The sequence below is a fragment of the Sorex araneus genome, chromosome 2, assembly GCF_027595985.1.
Source record: "Sorex araneus isolate mSorAra2 chromosome 2, mSorAra2.pri, whole genome shotgun sequence".
NCBI lineage: Eukaryota > Metazoa > Chordata > Mammalia > Eulipotyphla > Soricidae > Sorex > Sorex araneus.
In genome coordinates this window covers 356457652-356485213 of record NC_073303.1, presented here as the reverse complement: position 1 = coordinate 356485213, position 27562 = coordinate 356457652, and the positions used below count along the sequence as shown (strand labels likewise).

General features: G+C 45.7%; 1 protein-coding gene across 3 annotated transcripts; it reads left to right on the top strand.

The window, feature by feature from the left end:
• Window positions 1–345: 345 nt before the first annotated feature.
• Window positions 346–26614, top strand: HDHD2 (haloacid dehalogenase like hydrolase domain containing 2). Of its 3 annotated transcripts, none has more exons than XM_004616117.2 (7): window positions 346–476; window positions 3130–3240; window positions 5463–5671; window positions 9088–9172; window positions 20023–20239; window positions 23681–23744; window positions 25339–26614. In XM_004616117.2, exons 2-7 carry the CDS (start codon window positions 3140–3142, stop codon window positions 25440–25442), a joined length of 780 nt encoding a protein of 259 aa, XP_004616174.1. In that variant the 5' UTR covers window positions 346–476; window positions 3130–3139; the 3' UTR covers window positions 25443–26614. The 3 variants fall into 3 exon arrangements, with proteins under 3 accessions (XP_004616174.1, XP_054983426.1, XP_054983427.1); XM_055127451.1 differs by having other exon boundaries at window positions 417–534; XM_055127452.1 differs by lacking the exon at window positions 346–476 and adding an exon at window positions 786–806.
• Window positions 26615–27562: the final 948 nt, after the last annotated feature.

Sequence of the window (27562 nt, the reverse complement as noted above, 5' to 3'; positions counted from 1 at the left end):
CAGCACATGATTTTAGAAACGGGGTTATGTCAGAAATACCATCAGAAGGACTTCGAAGCTACTCCTCCAGAAGGGGCGGGAAAGAAAAGACAAGGTAGTGCATTGCCAAGTAATGAATAATACGAGGCTCAAACTGGTCCTGGGGCACGGGAAACGGAGATTGCTCAAAAGCAGAGTTCTTAGGTCCAGGAGGGCACGCCCTTAAAGGCGCGGATCTCTGCTCTCGAGTACAAGTTCAAGTCCTCCTTTCCTGGTGACTGAGGAGCACGACTTGGCCCAGGTCAAGGGTGTTCCAGATCAGGAAGGAAGGCGGGACGGATGGGGCGGAAACGGATCCGGAGAGGCGGGACTTCCGGTCTCACCACCCCAGCTTCCGGCGTCCGTCAGGAGGCTGTCCTGGAGGTCGGACGGCGCGGCCAAGCTTGCTTTTCCCGCTAGGCGGGCGTCTTTGCTTGAGAACTGCGTGCGGACCGCGGGTGAGGAGCCTCGCCTAGAGGAATCAAGGGCACGCTTGCCCGGAAGCCGCTTTTATTTGTGAGCGGGTTTGGGGTGGGCAGAGGGAGGAAACACACGGGCGGCCCACGAAGCCACGCCTCTTCGGGGAACGGGCCAATCCGCGCCTTCACCGCGAGGATGGCTCCGCCTTTTCCGCCAGGAACGCCCCCCTCACCAGCCCCCGCTCCCGCGCATGCGCAGAGCGAGCGCCGGCCCCTGCGTTCCGATACTCCGGGGTGCGCGCATCCCCTCTTTGCTCTGGGGCACCTTGGGGGCTGCCACAACATGGTCCTGGCCTTTCTTCCTCGCCGGTCAGTCAGGCGTTTGCCAGGTCCTACAATTTGGGTGAGGTACACGGCAGTGCCCATCCGCAGGCCCCTGGCCACCCAGGAGGGGGCACGGGGCGGTCCTCAGTGCCTTGACTACACCTGGCGAGGCCCTGGGGCCGGGTCTTGTGTGGTGGCGGGGACCTAACCCGGCCTGGCCCTGTGCAAGGCGAGTGCCTTCTCCACTGTGGACATTTCTGTTCCCCTCTGATGGTACAGGGTGTGTGCATCTCTCAAGGATAGAGATGGACAGACTTGCTTGTTCTCAAGAGTGTGGTGAAGTCCAAACTGGTTGAAAGTGATTGGTTTTGTTGCTAGCGGGATATAGGAGGGTTGTTGAAAAACGTTTTTTAAGTTTTAACTTTCACCATTCTCTTGGTTGATGCTGAAATCTCATTCAGCTTTAAATATGCCTGGTTACCAGTAAGTTTTGAACATATCCTCATTTGTTTATCTTTATTGGTCTTTTCTTCCGAGTTGTTTGTAGTCTGCTTAATATTCATAATTTATGTTTCTTAAGTTTCTGGTCCTGGTGTGAGAAACATGTTTTGCAAACTATATTTTTTAATCATCTTTCTGGCACTTAAAAAATGGTTGAATTTTTTTCTTTTCAAAATATAGTGGTATCAAAAAAAAGTATATGTGTATATATATATATATATAGTGGTATCTGCCTTCTTATCCTGCTGAAGTCTTTTTTTTTTTTTGAGAGATAGGAGGTAGGCACAGCTGACAGTGCTCCTGACTCAGCTCAGGGTCCACTCTTGTTAGTGCCCAGGGGACCATATGGAGTGCCAGGGATTGAATCTAAGTTGACTGGGTACAAGGCAAGCATCTTACCTGAAGGACATTTCTACATTTCTATTTTTGTTCCGTATCCAGTGATTTTCAGACTTATCTCCTGGAGGTGGTCTGGGGACCTTGCAGTGCCAGGGATCAAACCTGGGCCTCTTGCCTACAAAGCAGCCATGTGCTTCATATAGCCTGTCTCTTGTCTCTCAAGCTACATTTTTAAATTTGGGGGGTGATGCCGGGTATTGAACCCAGAGCCTCACACATGCAAGACAAACTCTCTATCGCTGAGCTACATTCCCTAGCCCATGCTGTTACTTGCTTCATAAAATCAAGATGGTTCTATCCTATCTAAAGCCTTAACAGTTTTGCCTCAAACACACAAAAAGAATAAAACATACTCTTTCCTGGAAAAAATATAATTGTGCATGGTATAAAGTGTTTTCACCTCCTGTGAATAGGAGAAAGTGGAACACCATTAACTCTTTTTAGGGCTATCTTATTTTTCCTTCAGTTTTGGGGCTCACTGTGGTTTATTAATTTCTTAAGTTGTGTATCCTTTGGGTACAAAGATGGCTGGCTTGAGTGGGAGCAGGGTCTGGGGAAATGGGCCAAACATAGAAGCTAGAAGGGAGATCAGGAGTCTCTTTGCTTCCTGAAAGGAAGACACCCTTTGGAGAATACCTAAAAAGATAACAGTGAAGGTTGTGGGGTATTTCTATGGGTCAGGGAGCTGGACCCAGCAGGGAGTTAGGCCTATGAAGAGAACAATTAAGGCCTTATGGGGAGGTGGGGTGTCAGGTGTCAGAGATTCTGTGGGTATTCCAGTACCATGACTGAGGCTTCATCTTGCCTCCTTGCCTACTTAGAGAAGAAAATTCAGCTATAATCAAAGATGATTCAGTGCTTCCATTCACCTGCTCCTCAGAATAGATTATTCTTCTGTTTTAAAAATAAAATAAATGAATAAATTATTCCACCAAAGAGTATACTAACTCTTTTGGTGGAACAAGAGGGATGTCTAACTGGAAAGTAAATGGTTAACATCTCCTTCCCCCCCTCACCACCCTGCTTGTATATTTGGTTTTCTTGGGGGGTACACTCAGCAATGTTCAAGGCTTACTCCTGGCTCTATGCTCAGGGATCACTCCTGGCGGATTTGGGGAATCGTACTGGGTGTCGGGGATTGAACATGGGTCAGCCCTGTGCAAGGCAAGCACCCTACCTGCTGTTCTGTTACTCCGACCCCAACATCGCTTTTTTTTAATAACTTCTTTCCCCCTTCCTATGGTCTGGCTCAAAACAAATCATTGAAACTAAGTGTGGCAAAAATTTTACAAAGCAAATTTTAGATTAAAAAAGTTTTTTTGTTTTGTTTTTGTTTTTTTCTTTTGGAAAACGAGTTTGACACTGAGCAGTATCTTCTGGATCTGAATGGCAATTTTGAAGACTTACCACTTTTTAATTGTCCATTGTTTTCTAAACTGTAATTTTAATTTCATTTGCTCTCTCCCAGGAAATGAAGGATGGCAGCGCGCCGTGCACTCAAAGCTGTTCTGGTGGATCTCAATGGCACACTTCACATTGAAGATGCAGCTGTGCCAGGCGCACAGGAAGCTCTTAAAAGGCAAGCTCTCCTCCAGGTTCAGCTGACAGATAACGCTTGGAAGGGCCGTTCTGCCAACGCAGATCATTAGCTAAATAGATGGCCTGAGGATGGCATTTCACCAGCTCACCATCTAGACAGGAACTGCTTTGGGTATAGCGGGAAGATGTATGCGTTGTAATATCCTCCAAACGTTCTCCAGCCTTTATTGGGGTTGACCTTTAACCTCGTCTTTCTGTGTGTGTGTGTGTCTCACAACATTTTGAGATTGATAATTGAAGATTATAAAATATAGAATTTAAAAATTGCAGAATAAATGGCACTGGAAATAATCACAGTTGAATTCTGAAATTGCAAAGTGAAACACACACATCCACAGAGGCATAGTTCCGCCTGCTCCCTTCTCACCTCAGCTAGCTCTGAGTGCAGCAGCTCGGATGAAATTTAATAAAGGGGATTGAAATTTTAGAATTATTTCATCAACTGAATTTAATGCTTTCAGATACCAGAGACTTGATGTCGCTATTGTATCACCACAGCACTAAATGCAAACCTAGACAGAGACTAAGGATATGTAGTAAAAGCTTGCTTAGGTAAATGGAAAATGGGTGTTGGTCCTGATAAAGTAAAAATTTACCATAGAACTAGTAACTGATATCAAGCGTCTTCCTCCTGAAATGACTTGAGGAACTTTCCAAAATCAGTAATACCTTGTAGTATCTGTCATTTCCCAGCTTTAAAAACACTACTGTTTTTTAAAAAATCTAGTTAGTAGAATGGTTGCGTGAGGTGTTTTAGGGCAAAAGATTGACCCAGATGTCACACTCTCAAGGAATTCACTTTCCTGGTGGGGAATCAATAAGCATAAAGAGAATCATGTATCCGGTAGGAGTCATTGCAAGGGATCAATCTGGTTAAAAGTCATGATGTTCATTTTGTAGGTAGGCAGTATATTTCAAGTCAGGGGTTGTGACTGCAGACTTGGATGTTCTTGCCCTTCCCCTTAGCGAGGCTTTCTAGGAAAAGTGTGTTCATCTCCCTATCGAACAAGGGGCTTTTACTGCCATAAAGATAAGCTTTCTACTTTGAATGAAAAGAACAATCTATTTATGTCTGGTGAATAATAACTGATGAAACGATAGTTATTTGTATAGAAACAATTAGAGAGTAGGGAAAAAGGAAGGTTGAAGGGAATGCTTTTTGTCAAAAATAATGTGATTTGGGGACGGATAGGGCACTTGCCTTGTACACAGCAGGCCCAGGTTCAATCCCCTGTACCCCATATAGTCTCCTGAGCCCCACCAGGAGTGATCCCTGAATATGGAGCCAGGAGTAAGCCCTAAGCACCGATGGGTGTAGCACCAACATAAAACAAAATAAAGATGCTGTTTGGGGTGCTGGAAAGACTACAGTGGGTAAGGTGTATGTCTTGATTCCCAACACCGTGTGTGGTTCCCTGAGCCCCAACAGAAGTGATCCCTAAGCTCAGAGCCCGGGCTAAGCCATTCTCTAATTAGCTGAGAAGAAAAAATAATACCCTCAGCTATCTGCTGTTACATTAGTACAGGAAAACATACCCTAAACCAGAAGAAAGATGGGACTCTTGTCTCAGCTCAACTGATAAACCTAATAAGCATGTCACTGACCTCTCTCAGCCTCTGTTTCCTCATCTTTAAATGAGGGTAAGGACTGGAGAGATGGTACAGTGGATAGAGAGTTTGGCTTGCACACAGCCGACCCCGTTCAATTCCTAGTACCGCATATGGTTTCCCAGCAAGTCGGGAGTGATCCCTGAGCAGAGTCAGGAGTTAAGGCCCTCAGCACTTCGGGGTATGGCCGCAAAACCAAGAAATAAAGTGATGGTTTTACTCGTAGTTCATTGCTAACATAATTTTGCTCTCTCAGATTCTGTGACTAGTTACTCAGAAATTTTTTTTTTTGTAAACTTATGTATTGAAGCCCTGCAGTAAAGTCAGTGAGGGTATAAGAAAGCCCCAAGGAGGAAAACGCTGCTTTACATGTGAACCCTGCAGCCTTTGGAGACAGAGCAGCCCCTCATATACAAATAATTTATAAGCACCTCTGGATTGATTACTCAAAAAGACAAAAATGAACCAAGCCAACTTGTTGGTTCTTAAAACATTTGCTTGGTGACTTTCTTTTATTCCTGCTCTCAGATTGGGAAGTCTGGTGGGGCCAGAATGTCAAGGCTGCCTGTTAATGTCTGGATTTTACCCTTCCAGGTTACGCGGTGCCTCTGTGATGGTCAGGTTTGTGACCAACACGACCAAAGAAAGCAAGCAAGACCTGCTGGAAAGGTTGAAGCGGCTGAATTTTGATATCTCTGAGGATGAAATATTCACTTCTCTGACTGCAGCCAGAAATTTAGTGGAGCAGAAGCAGGTCCGGCCCATGCTGCTAGTTGATGAACGAGCAATGCCCGACTTCAAAGGTAGAGATTTGGAAAGATTCAAAAAAAATTTTTTTTGTTTTGTTTTGCTTATAAATGATCATTAAAGCTGGATGTTATCTTAAGTGTTTTTCCTTTTTGGTCCTACGATTGAGAGTCAGCAGCTTGCTGCATCTCGGGTGGTATTTTTCAATCCTGTTTGACTGTGCTCCATTGTTGGAGAAGCATGGTAGATCTAATCCAGCACATACAGGCTTGTGTGTTTGTGCATGTCCCACAGTGCTTTCTCTCACTGTCGAAGAAGTACTCTTCTCGTTGGTTCGCTTATTTCTGCTTGACTTCGATGCTCCTTGGAACATTGGTTCCACAGTCTTATGGATCGTGACCTTGAGAAGTCTGTCTTTTGTTTTCTGAGTGCTTATGTTACCAACTTAATAAAGGGTTCATTTGTTTCTGTTTGTTTTCAGTTTGCAGGGACTAATTTGCTTCCCATATTTTTAATTGTCTTTTAACTATTTGAAGTATTTTCATGGTTGCAAAGGTAAGACTATATAAAAGGTACTTTGAGAGAGAGATTTTTTTCCTAAGGTTTTAGCTTTGTTTTATTATGTATATGTGTTATACATATGAATTTGATTTTTTAGTTCTTATAGAAATGTCATTAAATGTATAGAAAAAGAACACAAATTATAAATACAGTCTGATGAATTGCCAAAGCGAACATACCAGAACTAAATCAAAGAACAGAACAATACCAGGACCCAAGACTGCGCTTATATCCACAGCATTCATCCTCTAGAATAATCATCCCATCAGCATAAATTCGTTTACCTTCATTTAAAAGTACTCTTATTATCAGTAACAGTATTATTATTGTAACAGCTAAAGGATCATGTTCACAACAGTATTGGGATTTATGATTTGGATGTACAGTTACCTCACCTCACCCAGGCCCTCCCCAGCAGTCCCTCTGTTACTTGTAGCCTGCCTCTTCGTCCCCGTCCCCAGCCCTGCTGGGTGTTCTCAGTTGTGTAATAACAAAAGGGGGTCTGTCCTCACCCCATTCCATCTGTTCCCAGGTGTATGCCACAAAGGAATGAGGTCGTCTGGCATTTGCTTCTTGCCCTTTGCCCTTTGACTTACTTAGCCTAAGGTGTTGCCCTCTGGTTGCATCCAGGTCTCAGCATACTGTAGGGTGCCATCTTTTTTTACAGCTGCCTTGTATCCTGCTTTGCATCCCTCTCTGTTCCTTTATCCCATCATCTGCTGTGGCCGTGTTCTGACTATAGAACTAAGCTACGGCTCTGAACATAGGCGTGTATATAGATTACTTCTGTTTGAATCAGTGTTTTGTGTTTGGGGATAGATGCCAAGAAGTGGGCTCTCCGGGCAATGTGGGAGTTCTGCTCTTACATTTTGGAGAAAGTCTCTGTGACTCTTTTTCGTAATGACCTTCCTGCTGGCAGGTATGCAGCGAGGGGCTCCTCTTTCCCCACCCTCCCACCAGCACTGGCTGTTTCCCACCCTTCTGATATCGGCTCCCTCACTGGGGTGAGATGACACCTTGGTGTTGTTTTGATTTGCACTTCCCTTATAAATGATGATGAAAGCATTTCACGTGCCTGCTATTCATCCCAGTATCTTCAGGGGGCTGTCTTTTCATCTCCTGTCCCCATTTTTGCCCCGGAGTAGGGGGAATGGTAATAGCCTCACCTGGTGGTGTTCACAGGTTGCTCCCAGCCCGGTGCTTGGGGACCACTGTTGGTGGAACTGAGGGGACCATGCCATGCCAGGGCTTGAACTGGGGTCAGCTTCATGTAAAGGCCTGAACCCCTTGTGCCATCTCCCCGGCCCTCCTATCCCTGTTTTTTTGTAGGGTTATTGGGGTTTTGCTGTTGTTGAGCTTTGGAAGCGCTTTCTGTATCTTAGTATTGGGGCTTTTTCCAGTGTATGGTGTACCAGTATTTTCTTCTGTTCAGTAGGGCATCTTTTTATTTCAGTCTGAGTTTCTTTTACTGTGTAAGATCATTTTAATTTGTTGTAGTCCCATTGATTCATTTTTTTGGTATTTCTTGTCTTTGCCAACAGTCAGGTCATTGAAAACTCCTGAGGTCCATATTCCAGACAGTTTTGTCTGTTTTCTTCTCTTTTTAAAAAACATTGAAGTGATAATGGTTTATGAGTGAAAATGTTTTATGTGTTAGGGATGCAGTGTCACCACCCTACACCCCTGGCCAAGCTGCAACCAGTATTCCTTCACCATGGTCCTTTTGAGTATGAGTGATAGTTGATTTTGGCCTTGCTCTTTTTGACTTATTTCACTGAGCATGGCCCCCTCTACTTCCAACTCTGTTAGAGCAAAAGGGCAAGTTTTTCTCTTTTCTCATAGTTGAAAATACTCCAGCACTTGTGCTGTACAACAATTTTACTTTCTTCCTTCAAGATTTAATACTCTTGGTCCACTCACAGAGGAAATTAGAAATCTGGGTCATCTGTTTTTCCTATCCCGTCCCCCTCACGTTTTGGTGGCATTGATAATGAACATGATTAAAAGCAGTCAATAAGGAAGGCAAATAGAAATCGGCATGTGGATAATCCACAGAGCCTTTAGTCAGACTTGGAATACTGACATGGTTTAGTTGTCCAATGTGAAGTACTGTCAAGCACCAAGGCCTTAAAACATGCTTGAATTTGTAGAATAATATTTGTGAAACCAGAAGTAGGTTGGGCATTATGTAGAAAACTGTAGACTGTTGCTTTTCAATATGTATCTTGAAGATGTCAACCTCCGCTGTCGATTAGAGTCTAATTTCCCTGGCCTTTGAGATTTTCACTTTCTCATCAGTTGCTATTGATCTGTTAGCTCATTGGGAACTTGAGCCTGTTCTTGTTGATTGTAATCAGGAAAGCTTTTTGAAGCTAGAAATTGTTACTTGTTTGAGACCATCAAGGGTACAAATTTCAACTCAAATTATCCCTTTGCTGAGTTGCTAGCTGTAAAACCATGCCCAAAGAATATGCAAAAATGCTAGAGACCTTTTTCTTTCTTCCAGGGGTCTCTGAGACTACTTTCAGAGTACTCTGAGCACGATGCTTCTCAAACTTCAGATTTTAGCTACAAAAAAAAAATGGTACTTAGTAATTAAAACTGTTTTGTTTAGGGGTCAGAACAATAAGTACAGCGGGTAGGGCACTAGTCTGGCATACAGCAACCCAGGTTGGATTCTGGCATCCCGAATGGTTCCCTAAGCACCTCAAGGAGAGATTCCTGAGTGCAGAGCCAGGAGTAAACCTTGGGCATCTCCAGGTGTGGGCCAAACACCAAAAGACAAAAAATTTAAATAAAATAATATGCTATGTTTAAAAATAGGACATTGCTTTAAATTGGATATTTTGAACCTTTTTCTTTTTCTTCTCTTTTTTTCTTTTTCTTTCCTCTTTTTAAAAAACATTCGCAGGGCTACAAACAAATGATCCTAATGCTGTGGTCGTAGGACTGGCACCTGAACATTTTCATTACCAAATTCTGAATCAAGCATTCCGGTAAGTTCTGATTTTTCATAGGATCATAGTCTCTCTTTCCTTTCTGGAATCTTTGTCCTGTAAAGCTATGCATGTTTTTTTTTTTTTAATTTATTTTATTTTATTTTGGGTCAACCTGGGCGATGCACAGGGGTAACTCCTGGTTCTGCACTCAGGAATTGCTCCTGGCGATGCTCAGGGGACCATATGGGATGCTGGGAATTGAACCCGGGTCGGCTGCATGAAAGGCAAACGCCCTACCCGTTGTGCTAATTGCTCCAGCCCCAAGCTATGCATGTTTTATTGCTGGCCATGAGATTACACGTGAAGAGGGGTATCTTCAGGGTCACATCAGCTCGTTATCAAATAATATTTATTGCTATTTAGCATTTAAAAACTCAGTTTAAAGTGATTTGTTAAAGGTCATTGGGGATTTTCTGGTTCAGAATCAGTATTATAGAGAATAAATTCTTTTAAAAACATGTTTTTTTTTTTTAATTGAATCACCAAGAGATAAACAATTACAAAGTTGTTCATGATTGGTTCAGTCATACAATGTTCCAACAACCCCCCAAAAAGGAATTCTTAATGCTGCCTGGTGTTTCAGGGTTTTATTTGTTTGCTTAGATGATTTTTTATGTTCTTGGACTGCCTCTTTGGCAGGCTCTATAGAAAATAAAAATAATGGGACTGGAGTGATAGTAGTAGGTAAGACAAGTGCCTATATTAGGTTTAGTCTCTGGCACCCCGTCTGGTTCCGCAGGCACCACCAGGAGTGATTCCTGAGTGCAGAGCCAGGAGTAATCCCTGACCATTGCCAGGTGTTGCCCAAAACCCCACCCCTCCAAAAAATAAATAGATAAAAAACACATACTTTTTAATTCTTATTTAAAAAAATTTTTTTTTAATTTTAGGTACCATGATTTATAAAACTGTTAATGATAGGCTATCATGCATATAATGTTCCAACACCCCATCCTCCACCAGAATGTCCCTTGCTTCCACCCACCCTTCCACCCATGGGTAGCTCAGTTCTGTAGACCAATTCTCAGATTAAGGCTACCAGTTTGGGGCTGGAGAGATAGTCCAGTGGGTAGGGTGCTTGTCTTGCACACGGCTGACCTAGGTTTGATCCCCAGCATCCCATAGTTTCCCCCGAGCCTGCCAGGAGTGATTTCCTGAGTGCAAAGCCAGGAGCAACCCCTGAGCATCGCTGGGTGTGACCCCAAAAATCAATAACAAGTTTTATTGTTAATCTCTGATGAAAATCCACATCCAGGCTAATGTGACGAAAATAGTAAAGACAGTTCTTCCTCTGGTGAGAATCAGATAGTGGGGGGAGGTGAAACATTTGGGCCAGGCTTTGCATATGTGAGGCCTAGATTCAATCCCTGCACCCACCACCACCACCAAAAAATAAGTAAATAACCAGAAAGTTGATACATTTCCAAAGAAATTATTCTGTAAGTGATACTGTGGTCTGACCTGGGGTGGTGACAATAGGAAGAAAAACACCAGAATCTGGAAGTGTCGCCAGGCCTTGATAGATAAGTGAGGTGAGGGGCTAAGCAGAGGGACGGGCTGTGTGGTGCAGCCTAAGGAAAGCAAAGAAAGAGACTGTGAGAAGGGCCCAGCTCTAGCAATAGAGAACAGGCCCGGCCTGGAGTAGTTCAGCGGAATATTCAGATGACTGTTGGGAGAAATTCAAAGAAATACAGCTAAAGTAAAAATGTTACAAATCTTAAAAAAAAAAAAAAGATGTTACAAATAACTGCCCCCAAAACAAGCAGAGTGATTGACAATACCATCTAACATAATTAAAGTCTGACTGCAAATATGCCACTAAGTTTGTGATCTTTTTTTCCCCTGGGATTGTTTGTTTTTCATTGATTTTTCATTTTGCCTTTTACTTCTTATCAAACCAAACAGTATCATTAGTTTTTGAATTTATGATGAGTCCTTTAAAATAGTGCGTATATGATACTTTAAGTTAACTTTTAAAAAGTGAATGGAGGGGCCAGAGCAATAGTACAGCAGGTAGGGTATTTGCCTTACATGTGGCCACCTCAGGCACCTCTGGAAGAGTTCCCCGAATCCTTCCAAGAGTGATCCCTGAGCACTGAGCCAGGAATAAATCCGAAACCTAGCTGGGTGTGATACAAAATTCCCCAGATCAATAAATTGATAAATTTTGATATTTAACTGCAAGAATTGCTATAAAACCCCCTTTTCTTACCAGTATGAAGATATACAAAAATAATTCTCTCATATTTGATGTAGAATTTGGTGTTTTACAGCATTCATGTTTCAGGACCCATCGTTCCCCCCACCAGAGTGTCAGTGTCCCCCCTGCCACGGATTTTACATCCCTGCTTGTCCTTGTCCCCTCCTTAGCAGACTCGTTTCTGTAGGCAGATTCTCAGGGTCTGTGATCACCAGCCACTGTAGAATTATAGAATTCATGTATCCTAGAATTAGTGTCTTTATAGGAAATGTTAAAACTCACCACATGGCTAGACAGTTCAGTGGGCCCCTGAACACAGCCAGGTTTGACCCCCAAGACATATGTAATTAATATTGATAAATAATACTGTTAAAACAATAATAATTATTAATATATTTATTATTATAATAGAGGAGCCAGAGTGATAATAAAGCAAGTAGGATTTGCCTTGCATGCGACTGACCCAGGTTTGATCCCTGGCATCCCATATGGTTCTCTGAACACCGCCAGGAGTGATCCGAATGCAGAACCAGGACTCAGCCCTGAGCATTGCTGGATAGAGCCGACTTGGGCTGGATCCCTGACACATCCCTGGGTCCCCAAACAAACAATAATAGAAGAAAACTCACTATAGCCTCACGCATCCTAGCACAGTATGTGCTGTTCGTCTGACCGGCCCTCTTTCTCCTGTGAGCAGGTTGGAGTTGGGTCATCAGCTCCTGAGCGGGGGTAAATTCTCTGTTTAATAGTAAGAAGCACTGTCAAGTGCCCAGTGTCCATTTACTGCAATTACTGCCCAGATGTCCTTGGCTGTGCCAGTTAATGTGATGATGAACTCAGGGTACGTGGTTTAATGTTCATTTTCTTTCCCCTGCTTTGCTTCCATGTTAGCTCCCTGGAGGAGCAGTCTCACTCCTTTAGGAAGGTTTTTCTACTGTTCTAGAATCAGTGTTTATTTGAAATAGAGACTCTGCTAGTATGTCCTCCTTCTGTGTTTACCCCTCCTATCTTTTTTATTCATGCCTTTTACCGAGGAATTCAAGAAGAGATCGATTGATCTTAGCTAGTAATTTGGAAAGGACATATTTAATAGGAAGTTGGGAGGACTCTGTCTTAGACATTGCTAGACTCAGGGTAATAAAAATGTATCTTGACATAATACTGACTTTGTAATTGCTCGGATGCTGTCTAATTAGTACACTTCCCTAACCATATTGATTTTTTCAAACACTACATTTTAAAGCATTATGGTGATCTTATAGGTCAACTCTAATTTCACAAATGCACTTAACAGCTGGGTGGAGAGTTAACAGAAGGATTTTAGGTCCTGCCCTTCTTTGCATATTGATGTCTCCACAGAGACTGCGCCTTCCAACCAATGACTACAGCTGTTTGGCTTATAAGTGGTAAATATAGACATCTCAAATGAACTACTGTGGAGGTAAATTACTATTCATGTTGATAATGAGAATCAACACTGGATCTTAAACCCTATTGCATAGCCGCCTTGAGTCTCAGCTCCCAGGGCGTGTTGCCCTTTGGCAGATCCATCGACCCTCCACATTATACTGCCTCTTAGTTACTCTGCTTTGAGTAAGGGGCCCCCAGATGGGTAGTGCAAATAGTGTCTGGAGGTGGATGAAACTGAAAACATTGAACTTTAAAGAATTGATTTGGGGAAGAATTTGAATCAGTTACAAGGAATAGATATACTTTGTGTTGGCTATTAACTTTAAGTGTTTTAGGCTTTATCATGAGCTCCCTCCAATGTTCTATAAATATGCGAGCAGTTCTGCATTAAACGGGCCATTTTGACTGTAAGTTTGTGGTGCCCCATCTCTTTGTTCCTCTGCTGGGGATGCCTGGGGACTCAGCGCTTGGCCACTAAATGTGTTATGCCTCCAATTTGGAACTCACAGTTTGGGTTTGGAATAAGAGATGCACATCTTAAGAACAACAACAACAAAAGTTGGTGTATCTGTTTTTTCTTTCACCTACTACTAAAAGTCCCAAAGAATAATATAGTGGACACTATATGCCTACCAACCAGTTGAGAAATGTAAATTATCAAGACTTTTTTTTATGTCCCCTGCCTAAATAAATTGGGGAGAGCCCCAGTTTTATAGCTATCATCTAGAGGAAATGTGCTAAAAATGTCCTTGTATTTGAAGTTGAGTGACATTACAACTTACAGACTTAAATGCAGAAGTTGAAGATTCCTTACAAATAATATTTTGAAATTTGTTTCGTGACTTTTTTTAATTGTTACAAAGTCTAAGAAATCAAAAAATATAGATATGCAGAAATTAGTTGTTTTTTTTTCCAGGGGTGGTGGGAAGGGGTTAGCCAGAAAATTCTTTTCACCCAAAATGGTTCTGCTGGATGTTGTATTGCTTTGGCAAGATTACTTTGCTATATTCCTTAAAAAGGAAAGAGAAAAGGAATGGGGGAAGAGGGATCAGTAACCATCAATGGCTTCTGTTATTGCTCATCTGCACAGTAATTCCTGAATCCTTGCTCAGTATTCAGAGTCCTGAGCATGAGAACATTCCAGAACAGCATCAGAATAAAACTCTGCTAGAGATAGTTGAGGCTTCTTTCCATTTTGAAAGGGCTGACTGCTATGTAACTTTTAAGTACAGGCTATAAAAATAAAACTCTTTGGGAAAATTGTTTAAAACTTGCCAGTTCTACATCTTCCCATGAATGAAATCATACTATTGTAGCATTTCTGACCCTGTTTTGAGGTTTATCCAAGTTGTTGCTTACAACAATGCTTTGTTTTTGTTTTGTTTCTTTTAAAAATTGTTGTTGTTGTTCTAGTCTGTGGTATGAATATCCCACCATTTATTTATTTTTCCTGTTAATGGGCCTTTGGGTTATTGCCAGTTTTGGCTTTATCTGAATAAAGCTGCTATGAACATTATTCCTTTGTCTTTGGGGGGACATACATATTCATTTCTCTTGGGTCCACGGCTGCCTGTGAAATTACCAGGTAACAGGATAAGTGCTTGTTCTGCTTTAGTAAATATTGCTAAATAATTTTCCAAAGTGATTGTACCAGGTCATATTCTCCCACTAGCTATGAATGTTTCAATTGCTTCGTCTTTTCACATTTCTCTTGCTTGGGATAATTGTTGCCGTAAGTATGTGTGTGAACAGTGTTATCATACTGAGTTCAATTCATGTGTCTCTGGTGAGTAATGTCATAGAAACCGATTCATATGCTTATTAGTCCTTGGATGACTTTGTGATATGTCTCTCCAGTTCCTTTGCCTTTTCTGATTGGGTTGTGATTTTTTTTATTAATTGTAGACAGTGTGTTATGTGCTAAATATATTTGAGTTTATGGTTGGGTGTAGGCGTTATCGATACCATATTCCTATCTGTGGTTTGCCCCCTTTACTCTTAAGGGTGAGAATATGAAGTTCTTGATTTTCATGGAGTTCAGTTTATGTTTTACTCCATTCCCTTAAGAAATCTCTGCCCACCTTATAATCTTGAGGACATTCACCTGTGTTATCTAGCAAAGCTTTATTGTTTCACCTGTAATAGGCGTAAGGTCTATTTTGATGGTGTGTGTGAACTGTATGAGATGAAATGTTCTTTTGGTTTTTTTCTACACAGATACCTAGTTGTTTCAGCAACAGTTATTCAAAGATCCATTTCTTTCTCTCACAGAATAATTGTGGTGATTTTTTTGTTTTGGTTTTAGGGCCACACTCAGCAGTGTTGCTTGGGGGTCACTGTGGGGGACTGTGTGGTTGGTGCTAGTGGTCAGGCTTCCTGCATACTAGGCCTGCACAAGCCGGTGGAGCTTCCTCTGCCCCCAGCAGTGGTGACTTCACCTTAGCTCATGTGACTGTCTATATTCTGTTTTTGGATTCTTTATCTACCTATGTGCCATTCCACAATTACAGCACACTTTATGGTGAGTCTTTGTAGCTTAGTGCAAACCTTCAACTTCACTATCTTCATGGTTGTCTTTTCTATTCTGCCTCCTTTATGCTTCCATATGAATTTTGAAATCATCTTGTCACTTCCCACAAAAGAAGCTAGCTGGAATTTGATGCTCTGTTAAATCTCTGGATTTAGGTAGAATTTGCATCTGAACAGTGTTATTATATAGTCTCTAGGCCTATGAGGGTGGAGATCTCCACTTCTTTAGGTTGCTTTGGACCTTATTTTTTACATTTTCTCAGCAGTGTTCTACAGTTTTCAGTGTATGAATCATCAGCATCTTACTACATGAATTCAACTTTATGTTGTTTGATGTTATGACCGATATTTTGTTAAATTTTGTGTTTAACAGCTTGCTTACTAGCACATAGGGATATAAGTGATATTTTGGTAAGATTATGTCCTGATTGCTATTGTTGGACCACACCCATTAGTGCTGGGGGTTCGGGGTGGAGCCCGGCTCAGTGCTCAGGCGTCACTCTCCACATTACACAGGGCAGGCAGAGCACCTGGAGGTTTGTCCCATGATTTGTTCAGCAAACATTGAAAGAGAAGTGTCGGGGGGAGGTTTGGAAGTGCGGCATGCCATGGTGAGGAGAGCTGACGGGCAGAGGGGAGGTTGGATTGTGTGTCCTGACAAAGACAGCCAGACCCAGTGAACAGGGGTCACAGACTATGTGAAATGATAGGAAAGGAAGACGCAGCCTGAGATGGAGATGAAATGCTGGACGGGGGCATTTATTGATTGTTTTTTTGCCATGCTGGGAATCAGACCCTGAGCTTCACACATGCCAAGGATGAGTTTTATCTCTGAGCCATCTCCTGACTCATTTGCTTTACTCTTTTATTTTGGTTTGGAGTGGGTGGGCAGGGCACACCTAGTGGTGCTCAGGGTCTACTCTGGCTTGATGTTCAGGGGTCCCTTTCAGCAGAACTGGGGATCATGCGTCGTCAGGGCTTGAAGCTGGGTCTTGAGCTTGCAGCGCAGGTGGTCCTGGCTGTTTGGGCCAGCAGTCTGTTGCGCGTTCCCTGAAATCTCTCCGGCCCACGGAGAGATAACAGTGGAAAGTGCTCCTAATTGAGTGGGTTTTGTGAGCAGTCCCGACCTGAGAACAAAACTGGTGAGGTTAGAAAGAAGGAGGCTCAAGACAGTATATGCTGATCAAGAGTGTGTTTATTACCAGTCATGCTGGTTTTATACATTTCTTAGCAGGGTAGGGAGGTGGGCAGGGTCCTGCGACGGGCTAGCCCTCAAGCTGAGACCTGACCAAGGAGCAGAGGGTGGCTGTGCAGTTGGGCAGAGGGGCCCATTTCAGGAGGAGGGAACATGACTTACGTGGCTGAAGCAGGAACCGGGGCAGCCTTTTCTTAGGCATTGAGGAGTGACTCCCATACGTAGTACAGGTGACTTGACTTAGAGGTGTAGGTGGGGCCAGCCAGCAGGGAAAGGATGGCCTTGCCCTTCACACCTTTGCACCAAGAAGTTACTAAAGGGCCACAATCAGGGAAGGGACCCAGTCCCAGCTTTGTACTTCCCAACTCTGTCGTGGGGCAGGAGCAGAAAGCTCGGGGGACCGGGTAGGGAAGCATTTCAGAACTCCATGAGACCATTTGGGGATACATTTTTGTTTTTATTTTGGAATTAGAAATCCCCAACTAAGCTAACGAGTTGGAATATGGGCGAGTGAGAGAAGGTAAGTGAGGCTTTACAGCAACTGGGTGCGTTTACTGAGATGGGGTATTGGGGGACATGCTGGGGGCGGGCATGGGGTGGGGAGAGGAACATGAGCATTTTGGTGTTCAGCATACAAGCAGTGTCTGGATCTTCCACGGCCGGGTAATTGCGTTTCTGGTTGCCATCTCAGCAGCAGCGGTGAGAGCTGAGCGCTCTGCAGAAACCGGGAGTCCGCTTAGAAAGGCAGCACAGAGAGGGCCGAACACGACGGCCTCTCAGTGTCGGTATTACAGACCGGGGTACTCGTAAGTAGAGAGAGAAAGCGGGAAACTCTGCCATAGAGACAGGGGGAGGGGAGGGACACTGGGGACATTGGCGGTGGAGAATGTGCACTGGTGGAGGGATGGGTGTTCGATCATTGTATGGCTGAAACTCAAACATAAATGTTTTGTAATTGTAACTCACGGTGATTCAGTTAAAAACAAGAAAAAGGAAGAAAAGAAAAATTAAAGGAAGAACCAATCTTTTAATAAATATAAAAGTTAAAAAAAATTTTAAAAAAAAGAAAGACAATACAGTATTTGGAGGATGCTAGAGTGGTTTCTCAGAAGTCGTGTATTCCAGCACTCCTGGACAATACAATTGATTTTAGCCAGCGTTTCTGGATGATTCATCATAAAATAGATTAAGATTTATTAAGATTCATTTTCGCAGGGGAGAGGGAGCTCGTGATCACACCTTGCAGTGCTCAGAGGTCACTCCTGGCAGCCCTGGGAGCAGCCGACCCCGTGTATGGCCTCCTCCATACCGCTGTACCGCCTCTGTGCCTCTGTGTGACTCTCGGAGATCTCGAGACCTCCGGCGTTTTTCTTACCACTCTGCCTAAAAGTTTTGTATAGTGGCCCCGATCCCTCAGCGGGGAGACTCCATGGCACCGAGAGCCGAAGATGTTTATGCTGCGCCTCCTTCCTGCTCTCCTCTCCCCGGCTCCTTGCACAGCCTCGGTAGGCCTGTGGTTAAGATGTTCCCTGGAAATTCTCAGATTCAGGCTGGTGCTTTATTTCTAGTAATGTGAACATTATCTTTTTTTTTTTAATAAATACAAAGCATTTACATGTGCTGGAATATTTTTTAAATGAGTTTTACATGTTTAACTATAAAAGATATTTTCATCTGTGTCCTAGAAAATGTTTTTGCCTTTCTACCTATCCTTGGCTCTTCAGAGGCTTCCTCCAGCTGAGCGAGGGGAGAGAAGAGCACTGGGAGCAGAGCAGAAACCACTTCCCTGCGCCTCGCTCGCAGCCGCACAGCGCCCCGTCCCCACTTAGAGACACGTAGAGGCACCCCCGGTTGCAGCCCTTCCAGGGAACACACTCAAGTACTGGCTGGGAATTAAGTACACACATCAGTCAAGCCGATACATCTTATCCTCAGTTAATATGTAATAAAATATTAACAAAGCCAAATCAAATGAGTTTTTAGTTTAGCTGTATAAGTGGAAAGCAATTTTGAGGTCTGTTGCATAAAGAATTCCAGTTCCGTGGTGGAGCAGCAAATAAATGGGCTTGGAGGCAGGGTGACAAGAGGGGCGAGAGATAAATCATCCGTTATTATCTCATTGCTCTCGCTGTGGTTCCTCAAGGCCACTCGAGTGGCTTCATCGGGGCTCTTAACAGTTGGATTTCAGGATCAGCTTTAAGGAATAAATTGGTATGAATGTTGTCGGATAAATGTGAAGGCTCTGCCCTGTGCTGTGAGCAATTTGTAGTAACTAACAGCCAGGCCCTCTAATCGTCCAGGACTGGTTTTTCACTTAATAAAATATTTAATCACAGACGTCTGAATTCTGCATCTCCCCCAGGAAGGCAATCCCCCACCCACTGACTAGAGTAACTTAACAGTTTCCTAGCCGAGCGCTTAATTACTCGGAATTACGAAGGTTAAGACGTGATGAATTCTTCCTCGGTGAACATACTAAATATTTTTAACGAAGTTGATGACTTAAAGTGAGTTCAGCGAGTGAGGTCACTGTGATAGTGGATAAGAGCAGTTTCAGGACTGTGCCATGCCCCATGTCCTGCCAGTTGACAGTAGACCTATGTGGGACTGTTTCTACCCTGTGACCCACGACAGCACTGCCGGGGTGGATGGTAGGTGTTGGGGGGGAGAGAGGTCGTGGGAGTGATGAGGCGGCGGCATGGTTTTGGGTTTTGTTGGGTTTTTTGGTCTTATGTTTGGCCTGAATCACTAACGAAGCGCCTTAGCTGCACGTAGTTTGGCTAGCAGAAGACTGGGCGAAACACTTTCATTCCTTTGGAGGGTATTGCCTGGTGTTAGGAAGAAAGAGGGAGGCTCTTCCCGATCAGGTCTGTTCCTCAGAGCTTGTTGGTATTTTCTTGTGGGGCAGAGGGTGTGATGGCCTGATCTGAGAAGTGACATCAGAAGCCATCAAAAGCTGAAGTACGGGGACTGAGGAAAAAAAAACAAACCCACGAAAAAACATTTGTGAAATGTTCTGTGTAATTTCTGAATCAGAAAGGCGCCTCCAATATGGAGTCTAGGACACAGGGAATCAGGTATGCTGCAGGTAGCAGAGCCTGCCTCAGAAACAGCAGTAGTGCGCGGTTCTGAACGGCTAAGAGCCTCCTGCTTACCATTAGGGAAGGTTGAAACAACTTGTCTCATTAAGTTAAGCTTCTTCCCTTGAGTGTCTTATTTAGCTTTACTTCTCTTAATTCTTTTTCCCCCGGTGATTTGGGTAAAGTGTCTGAAACCACTAAAGGTAAAAGGTTGAAGCAATCCCAAATTTAATAATCTATCACCTTTCTTTAGCGTATCTGAGTGTAATTCCCAGCAGTTCTAGCGAATTCATTAGAAGACAGCAAGTCATTAAAAGTTAATAAGAAACTATTTGTTTCTGTGAATGTGAATGAAACCGCTCTGCAAGGCCGCCATTCTCCGGCAGCGCCAGCGCCTGGCTCGCACCGACCCCCGTGCTCTCTGTCTCTCCAGCTTACTCCTGGACGGGGCGCCGCTGATCGCCATCCACAAGGCCAGGTACTACAAACGGAAAGATGGCCTGGCCCTGGGGCCCGGGCCCTTTGTCACGGCCTTAGAGTACGCCACCGACACCCAGGCCACAGTGGTGGGGAAACCAGAGAAGACGTTCTTTCTGGAAGCACTGCGGGGCACCGGCTTTGCGCCCGAGGAGGCCGTCATGATAGGAGACGTGAGTAGGAGAACCTGGGCAGGGCCCTGAGCTCACGGCTGCAGGGTGAGCGCACACGGTAGCTCCCTGCAGGGCAGGCCGGCCAGTAGGTGTGTGGCCCTTCTGGAGAGCAGAAATTCTGCTTGTTTCTGACATTCTTCAAAGTGCGACGCTCATACACAGTTCAGCAGACTGGCCCAGGCAAGTCAGTTAAAGGCGTGCTTGAGGCTATGCTTGGAGCCAGCTGCTCCTTAAGTTTGTATGCTTTTTGAGTATTCTTCATGTTCTTTTATTTATTTGTTTGTTTGTTTGCTTTTGCTTTCTAGGTCACACCCAGTGATGCACTGGGGTTACTCCTGGCTCATGCACTCAGGAATTTCTCCTGGTGGTGCTCAGGAGGCAATAAGGGATTCTGGGAATTGAACCCGGGGTCATCCGTGTGCAAGGCAAACGCCCTACCCGCTGTGCTATCACTCCAGCCCCCTCAGTATTCTTCATGCAGGGAACAGCTCATTCCAAAAGAATCCTCTCAGTGTTGACTTCTCCCACCCCCCCCCACCTCCCTTGTATGTCTTATGGAAGAATTTCCCAGTGAGCCACAGACAGTCGTGCAGGTGGATTACTTCCACCCTACATGGCGGGAACTAGCTGGCGGCCACTGCCAGTGGGGCACTGGCCTTGCCCGCAGCCAATCAGATTTGTCCCCTCGGCACTGCATATAGTCTCCTGGGCTGTGCCGGGGGTGCCCCTGCCAACAAGCAAATCCAAATCTAATCAACCTATTCTTTCCCAAGTGCGAGAGGAACACTAGACACACAAGTGCGTCTGAAGAGGCTGACGTGGCTCGGTCTCGTCTGTTAGGCACAAGTAGATGGAGAATGGAGATCACGTATGGTTGAGCTGCAGGACAGCCAGCTTCCCGTTTCAGCTCCTTCACACAGTTGAATCATTCACCGCAAAAGCTGCTATGGGTGGAGCCAGAGCGATAGTACAGTGGGTAGGGTGTTTACCTTGCATGCGGCTGACCTGAGTTCAAATCCTGGCATTCCATATGGTCCCTCAAGCACTGCTAAGAGTAATTTCTGAATGCAGAGCCAGGAATAACCCCTGAGCATCTCTGGGTGTGACCCAAATAAGAAAAAGAAAAAATAGCTGCCATGGGGGGTAGGAGGCTTTTTGGTTTGTTGGTTTGGGTTTTCTTTTCGGCCGGGGGAGGGAGGAGTTCTTTTGTTGGGGGCCACACCTGGCAGTGCCAGGGATTATCCTAGCTCTGTGCCCAGGGATCACTCCTGACGGTGCTCAGGGGACCACAGGGGATGCCAGGGATTGCATCTAGGTCAGGCACTTAAGAAGGCCAGCACCCTCCCCACTGTTCTGCTTTCCAGCACCTCGGGAATGCTTTTTTAAAATCATTTTTATTTATTTATTTTTTTAAATTTAAATTTTATTGAATCACCATGTGGAGGGTTACATAGTTCTCAGGATTATGTCAGTTATACAATACTCAAACACCCTTCCCTTCACCTGTGCCCATATTCCATCACCAACCACCCCATTAAACCTCCCACCCCCTCCCGCCCCCCCAGTCCCCGCCCTTGTAAGTGATAAGTTTCACTTCGTTTACGCTTTATCTTGGTTACAGTCCATGTTTCAACACATAACTCACTATTGTTGCTAGGGTTTCCCCCCAAAAAGAAAAGACAGTCCCACTGTCAAGGAAGCATTTGATGGCTCTCCATTGCTGAGAATGTAGAGATATTAAGTCCCGCTGTTTGTTACATAACTTTTCTATTTTTTCCCCCCTTGTCCCGCGCCACCGAGATCACGCCTGTTTAGTAATCACCATGCTGCCTGACAAAGGGAAAACAAACCAAAAAAGATGGTTATTTCCCGTCATCAGCTGGCGTGGGGCTCTGGCTTAGTTGATAGCCTGGTAGAATGTCTGCAAGCAGTTTCTGGAATCAAAGGTAATACGCTGGTATCGGCCCCGGCTCGAGATTCCACCAGCGTCCCGCTGTTCCAAGTACATAATAATTTATTCCCTTGTATCCCATTCCCATGCCACCAGGTCCGTGTCAGCTTAGTGGACATCATACTATGGTTAACGCCACGCCGCGTTTCTTCCCGAGAAAGAAGGATATTTCTTCTCAGCTGGCGTGGGGATATGGTTTAGTTCAGTCTATAGAGATGGCTACCACTTTGGTAGCCTTCAATATTTCAGCAAAAGACTTACTATTCTTGTTGGGATTTCCCACCAAAGTCCGACCCGTTAAGAAGGAACCATTTCATATTGGTGATGATTAAATGACAATAGGTTGCGCGGCCATGGCAGCGGCCTCGCGGCTTTGAATTTCTGTATAAAGTCCAGGGAAAGTACAGCCAGAAATTACACGTCGCTACAAACTTTAACCCTATTATGGTCCCCCCAAAGTCCAACCCATTACAAAGGAACCATTTCATATTGCTGATGATTAGATGACATTAGGCTGCTGAGGCCGCGCGGTTTTGGGTTTCTATATAAAGTCCAGGGAAAATTCTGCCTAAAATTCTATCGTTACAATCTTTTACCCTTCAACAAAAAACTCAGTACTATTGTTTGGAGTTTCCCCCCATGGTAAGCCCTGCCAAAAAGGAACATTTACACGTTGCTGACAATCAAAAGATATTAGGTCACGCGGCTGCAGCCGCGCGGTTTTGGATTTCTATATGAAGTCCAGGGAAAATTCTTTTGGTAATTGTATCACTCGCTGGCAGCGCCTGGGCCAGAAGCTCCGAGCACACAGTTTGGAGGCATTTGGGGGGCACCGCTCGTGTCCAAAGTGGTTCAGTTGCCTCTGGGGTCGATCTCGCGCAGGGCCGGAAAGGAGCGTCCCCACATGGCTCTGTGCTTAAATGTCGGCCGGCACAGGGCGGATCCGGAAGTCCCGCCCCATCGGCTTTCCCGGGCTTCCTGCATAGTCTAAAAACCAGCTATTGCCTTGCTGCATTCAAAAAGAAAGAGTTGAGAGAGAAAAGAGCATACCCCGCTGGCAGTGCCTGGGCCAGAAGCTCCGAGCACACAGTTTGGAGACATTTTGGGGGCGCCGCTCGTGTCCAAAGTGGTTCAGTTGCCTCCGGGGTCGATCTCGCACAGGGCCGGAAAGGCTTTTAAAATCATTTTTAAAATTACGTTATTTTTATTTTATTGAGTTGTTTCACAGTGGACTTAAACTTTGTCTTCCCAGAGTGGCGTCCTGTGGTCTTAGGAGCAAGTTTCTGCTCCTCGCCTTCTCCCCATGCCCCACGGCCAGCCTCCTTCCGACACGCCCTTTGCCCTTTTCCATGCTCTGCAACCAGCCCATGTTAATGCCTCCCCCTGTCATTCAGCCAAGGTCCCCCGGCCCGACAAGTGTGTCAGGTCTCTGAGGCTGTGTTGGCCAGGTCATGAGCCCTGGGCTCACTGGCTTCTCTCTGTTTGCCCAGGACTGCAGGGATGACGTTGGCGGGGCCCAGAGCATCGGCATGCTGGGCATCCTGGTAAAGACCGGTACGTATGGCCTGGACAGCGGGAGCATCCCTGATGCAGTGGGGCTGGCGCAGGGACATAGTGTGCCTCAAACTCAGTCACTGTAAAATCACGATGTCTTCATAACAACAACAACGACAAAAAAAAAACAACAAACAGAAAATTTAAAAGTCTTTGCAGTCTTTGTAGAAAAGAAGTATTTGTTAAAGAGAATTTATCTACCACACTTGACTAATGTGAGAAATGCTCAGAAGCACCTTCTCTTTCTGCCACACACACACACACACACACACACACACACACACACACACACACGAGTGTGAACGCGCGCGAGCGCGCACAAAATACATCAGTGGACTTGAGCTCTCAGCAGTCCGGGTGGGTCTGTGCTGTGTGAAACCGGGAAGAGCAGAGCTGGGAGGGTCCTGCCCCCGAGGAGGAGATGAGCCCCTCTCTGTCGGCCACTTCTGGCCTCTGTGTGCTTCCAGCCAGTGAGTTCCCGAGCTCTCTAAAAGCAGCCTTTCTTTTTTCTGCCAGCTGTAAGTTGATAATCTATTTAGAGTCAACTATATAATCTAAGCTTCTTTTTCTTTTTTTTTTTTTTTTTTTTAAATATAACCACCTTTATTTTTGTCAGTTCTATTTAGGAACTGTTTCCCAGACCGGAAGCAGCCCCTCAGATTAGACTATGGGAAAGCAAGGAATTTCACAAGTTCCTCCCTGGTCCATCCAGGGACTCCAGTGGACAGTCTCAGCTCTACATTAACCCACTCTGGCCAGGGCTGCTTCTTCCTTGGGCCCGTTACTGGTGCTGGGGTCAGCTGGTCCTGCCTGGTTCTCACCCGATAGGACGCTGTGTGGTGGGTGATGAATAGGCCTCCCCCGGGCTGAGAAAGGAGCAGGCGTGAAAGCTGTTCATGAGCTTGAACGCGGCTGCACTGGGCAATCCAGGAGCCCTCCTGGACGGAACATAAAGGCAGCGCCCAGCCTGGCCCCAGAGTGCAGTGCCCTTTGGAGCGAGAGCTCATGAGGAAGAGCACAGGAGCCGCCAGGAACAGAAACCAGCCTTGAGAAGTCAAGTGGCAGAGGAGACTGAACTCATTTCCCCGGTTTCCTGTAATGCTCACGGAACTATTTCCCAGGCTGTAGGCTCATTCTCCGAGAACGAGTTTTGCTCTGTGTATTTTTTCAAGGAACCTACTTTTTTTTTTTTCTTTCCCTGGCACACATAACTGATGTTTTACAGGAAGCATCAATAGCCTTGCCTGTGACCCCTGGCTGGTCTCCGCTGGCCCTGCCTTCTCGGTGGTGACCAACCTGTCACAGGGGCATCCCGGGAGGCTGAAGCCAGCGACTTTGAGAAACAGAATCTGAAGTGTGGTTAGTGAAGCATGCAGGCCCAGCTCCAGCGCTCAGGCTGTTTGGACCAGGAGGGAACCTCACTCCGGAGCCCGGGCTGTGACTGTAGCGGGTGATGGGGCCGAGGGCGCTGTTTACCTGGAGCTGGAGCTGCCTTGAGCGCCTGAGTCAGGCACGGGCAGGACTGTGTAGCCCCTGTGCTCCCAGGGGCTTCTTCTGCAGGTGCTTTGGCTCACCGGCTTCCCTTGCCTTGCAGGGAAATACCGAGCTGCGGATGAAGAGAAGATCAGCCCGCCGCCCTACCTCACCTGTGAGAGCTTCCCCCACGCCGTGGACCACATCCTGCAGCACCTGCTGTGAGACGCCGTCCCCCTCTCTCTCCATCTGTCCACTGCGAAAGGACCCCTCCCCTCCTCTGCCTTCTAGACAGATACACTCGACTGACTTTCACCATGTGTTGATTAGAGGGAAAAACCTTGCGGCCCCCCCCCCCCCCCTTTTATTTTAAGGACGATGAGACTCAAAGAGAGGGGGAGCTGGCATGTTTCAGCTGCTCCTTTTGACTAGCCACCGGTAGGCGGGGCAGATTGGGGTGGGAGGTGGGGGGTGACTCCTGCAAAGCACCCTCTGTCCCCCACCTCCTTGAATGGCGTTTTTTAGACCACAGAAGAACGTCTGGAAGGGGGCTTTGGGCTGTAAGCTTGGGATCCTTCAGCTGTGCCGACCGGGGTACGAGCCGGAAGCAGCAAAATGAACTGTCCTTCAGCCCAAGTGGTGGGGTGACAGCCTCGACTGAGGCTGCGCCCGGGATTGTCTGCTGTGTGATTCCCTCATGGCGACCCCTCCTCCTCTTCATTAGCCAGAGGTGACTAATTTAAATTTAGAGCCCGATTTTAATTTAAAATAATATTTCCATTAATAACCTATTCATTGCAGATACCTATTACACTGGGTAACAGTTGTTTTGGAAATTTTATGTAAAATTAAAACTATCAGTATTTTACAGATGTTTTAATTAGACATTGTTATTAAGAGGAACAGTGCAGAAACTAAAATCAAGCCTTTAATGTCTTATAGACCATGCATTTTTGGAGTTAGTGTCCGCCGGGGTCCTATTAGCTGTACATTTGCAAGATTTCATTATTTTTGTCTCTGACACTGTGGGAAAAATATTTCAGGCGCTATTGGGACAGATTCAAGCTTTTATGTACTTGGTTACTGCAGCTGTAAAATGAAATCTTGTCTTGTAGCACGGATTATTCTTCTCGTGTTAACCCGCCCAAATGAAGGGGACTAAGTGGGTAATGATTTTCCAAGTGTATTTGCATACCGTGATAATCCCGGGCCTTCGCAATTGTTTTACAGGACTCCTGGGCATTGAATGATCCGCATGTAATTGTACATCACTGTAGCGTTCACCTTATTGAGGCACACTCGGGCGTTAACGAGCTGTGGGCGCTGACGCTTGCTCAGAGATCAGTGTGTCTGGGCTGGGGTACGTGTGGGGGCTCAGTAAATGGCAGCTGCCTCTCCTTGTGGCTTGACGTGTTCTCATTTCTGGCCGGTGCAGATCCTGGGGTTGTGCTGGCCACGCCCTGTGCCAGACCAGAGGGTGGGTGAGTGCAGTGGCCCGGAGCACTGCTCTGGGGCCCTGGGCAGCCCCTGACTAGCCCTGTGAGCTGGGGCAAGTCTCCTTGATCTGTGCAGTGGGAAAGAGCGTTGGCGCCTCAGCCGTGGGTTCCGGTACGTGGTGCCCGTTTGTCTTCGGAAGAGCGCAGGCCCATTAGAGGTGTGCGCGTTCACAGTGAGGTCGGTGCAAACACAGCTGCACTGACCTCAGCCAGCAGCATGGAGAGCCCAGCTGGGGCCAGTCTTCCTGAGGGGTCTTCCTGGAGCCTCAGAGAGGGAGAGAGGACACAGGGGCTTGTGTAAGGAAGTCAGTGTCCTTGGGCACCTACTATGAAGAGCCTTTACCACCATACTCGCCCGTTTCCCCAAAACCACCCGGAGCAGCAGACACCCGTGTTTGCAGAGAACCATGTTTGCATGATTGGGGTTCTCTGACATGCCACAGAAGCCTTTGCAGGGGGGTGGCATCAACGCCCGAGGCCTTTGCTGGCTTTGCTGTGTCCCAGCCCATGCCTCCTGGGGCAGCCGGGCGGCACAGGGACCGAGAGGCCGTTTAGCATCAGGGAGACCATCTCAGACACCTCCTTCAGTGCCAGCCTTCACCATCACTCACACCTCAGCTCATGTCGGCCCCACGATGTGCCTGAGAACATGTAATTACTGAATGTCACTCTGGAGTGGTAGTGTTAGCTCCTAACCCCGGAAGGTGTCTCTTCTGGTGGGGAAGCCTAGAAGTATACAGATCAGGATGTATACTGATTTCTGCAGCTGTAAGAAAGACGAAATCACGCCATCTGAGGCTGCGTGGATGGGACTGGGGATATCAGGCAAGTGAACAGCCGGAAGAAGGA

Excerpts from the sequence above, each read along its gene's own strand:
- HDHD2 (XM_004616117.2), top strand. The coding sequence starts at position 3,140 with ATGGCAGCGCGCCGTGCACTCAAAGCTGTTCTGGTGGATCTCAATGGC. Across the intron at positions 9,173-20,022 it reads ATTCTGAATCAAGCATTCCG|CTTACTCCTGGACGGGGCGC; the intron begins GTAAGTTCTGAT and ends CTGTCTCTCCAG. Across the intron at positions 20,240-23,680 it reads AGGCCGTCATGATAGGAGAC|GACTGCAGGGATGACGTTGG; the intron begins GTGAGTAGGAGA and ends CTGTTTGCCCAG.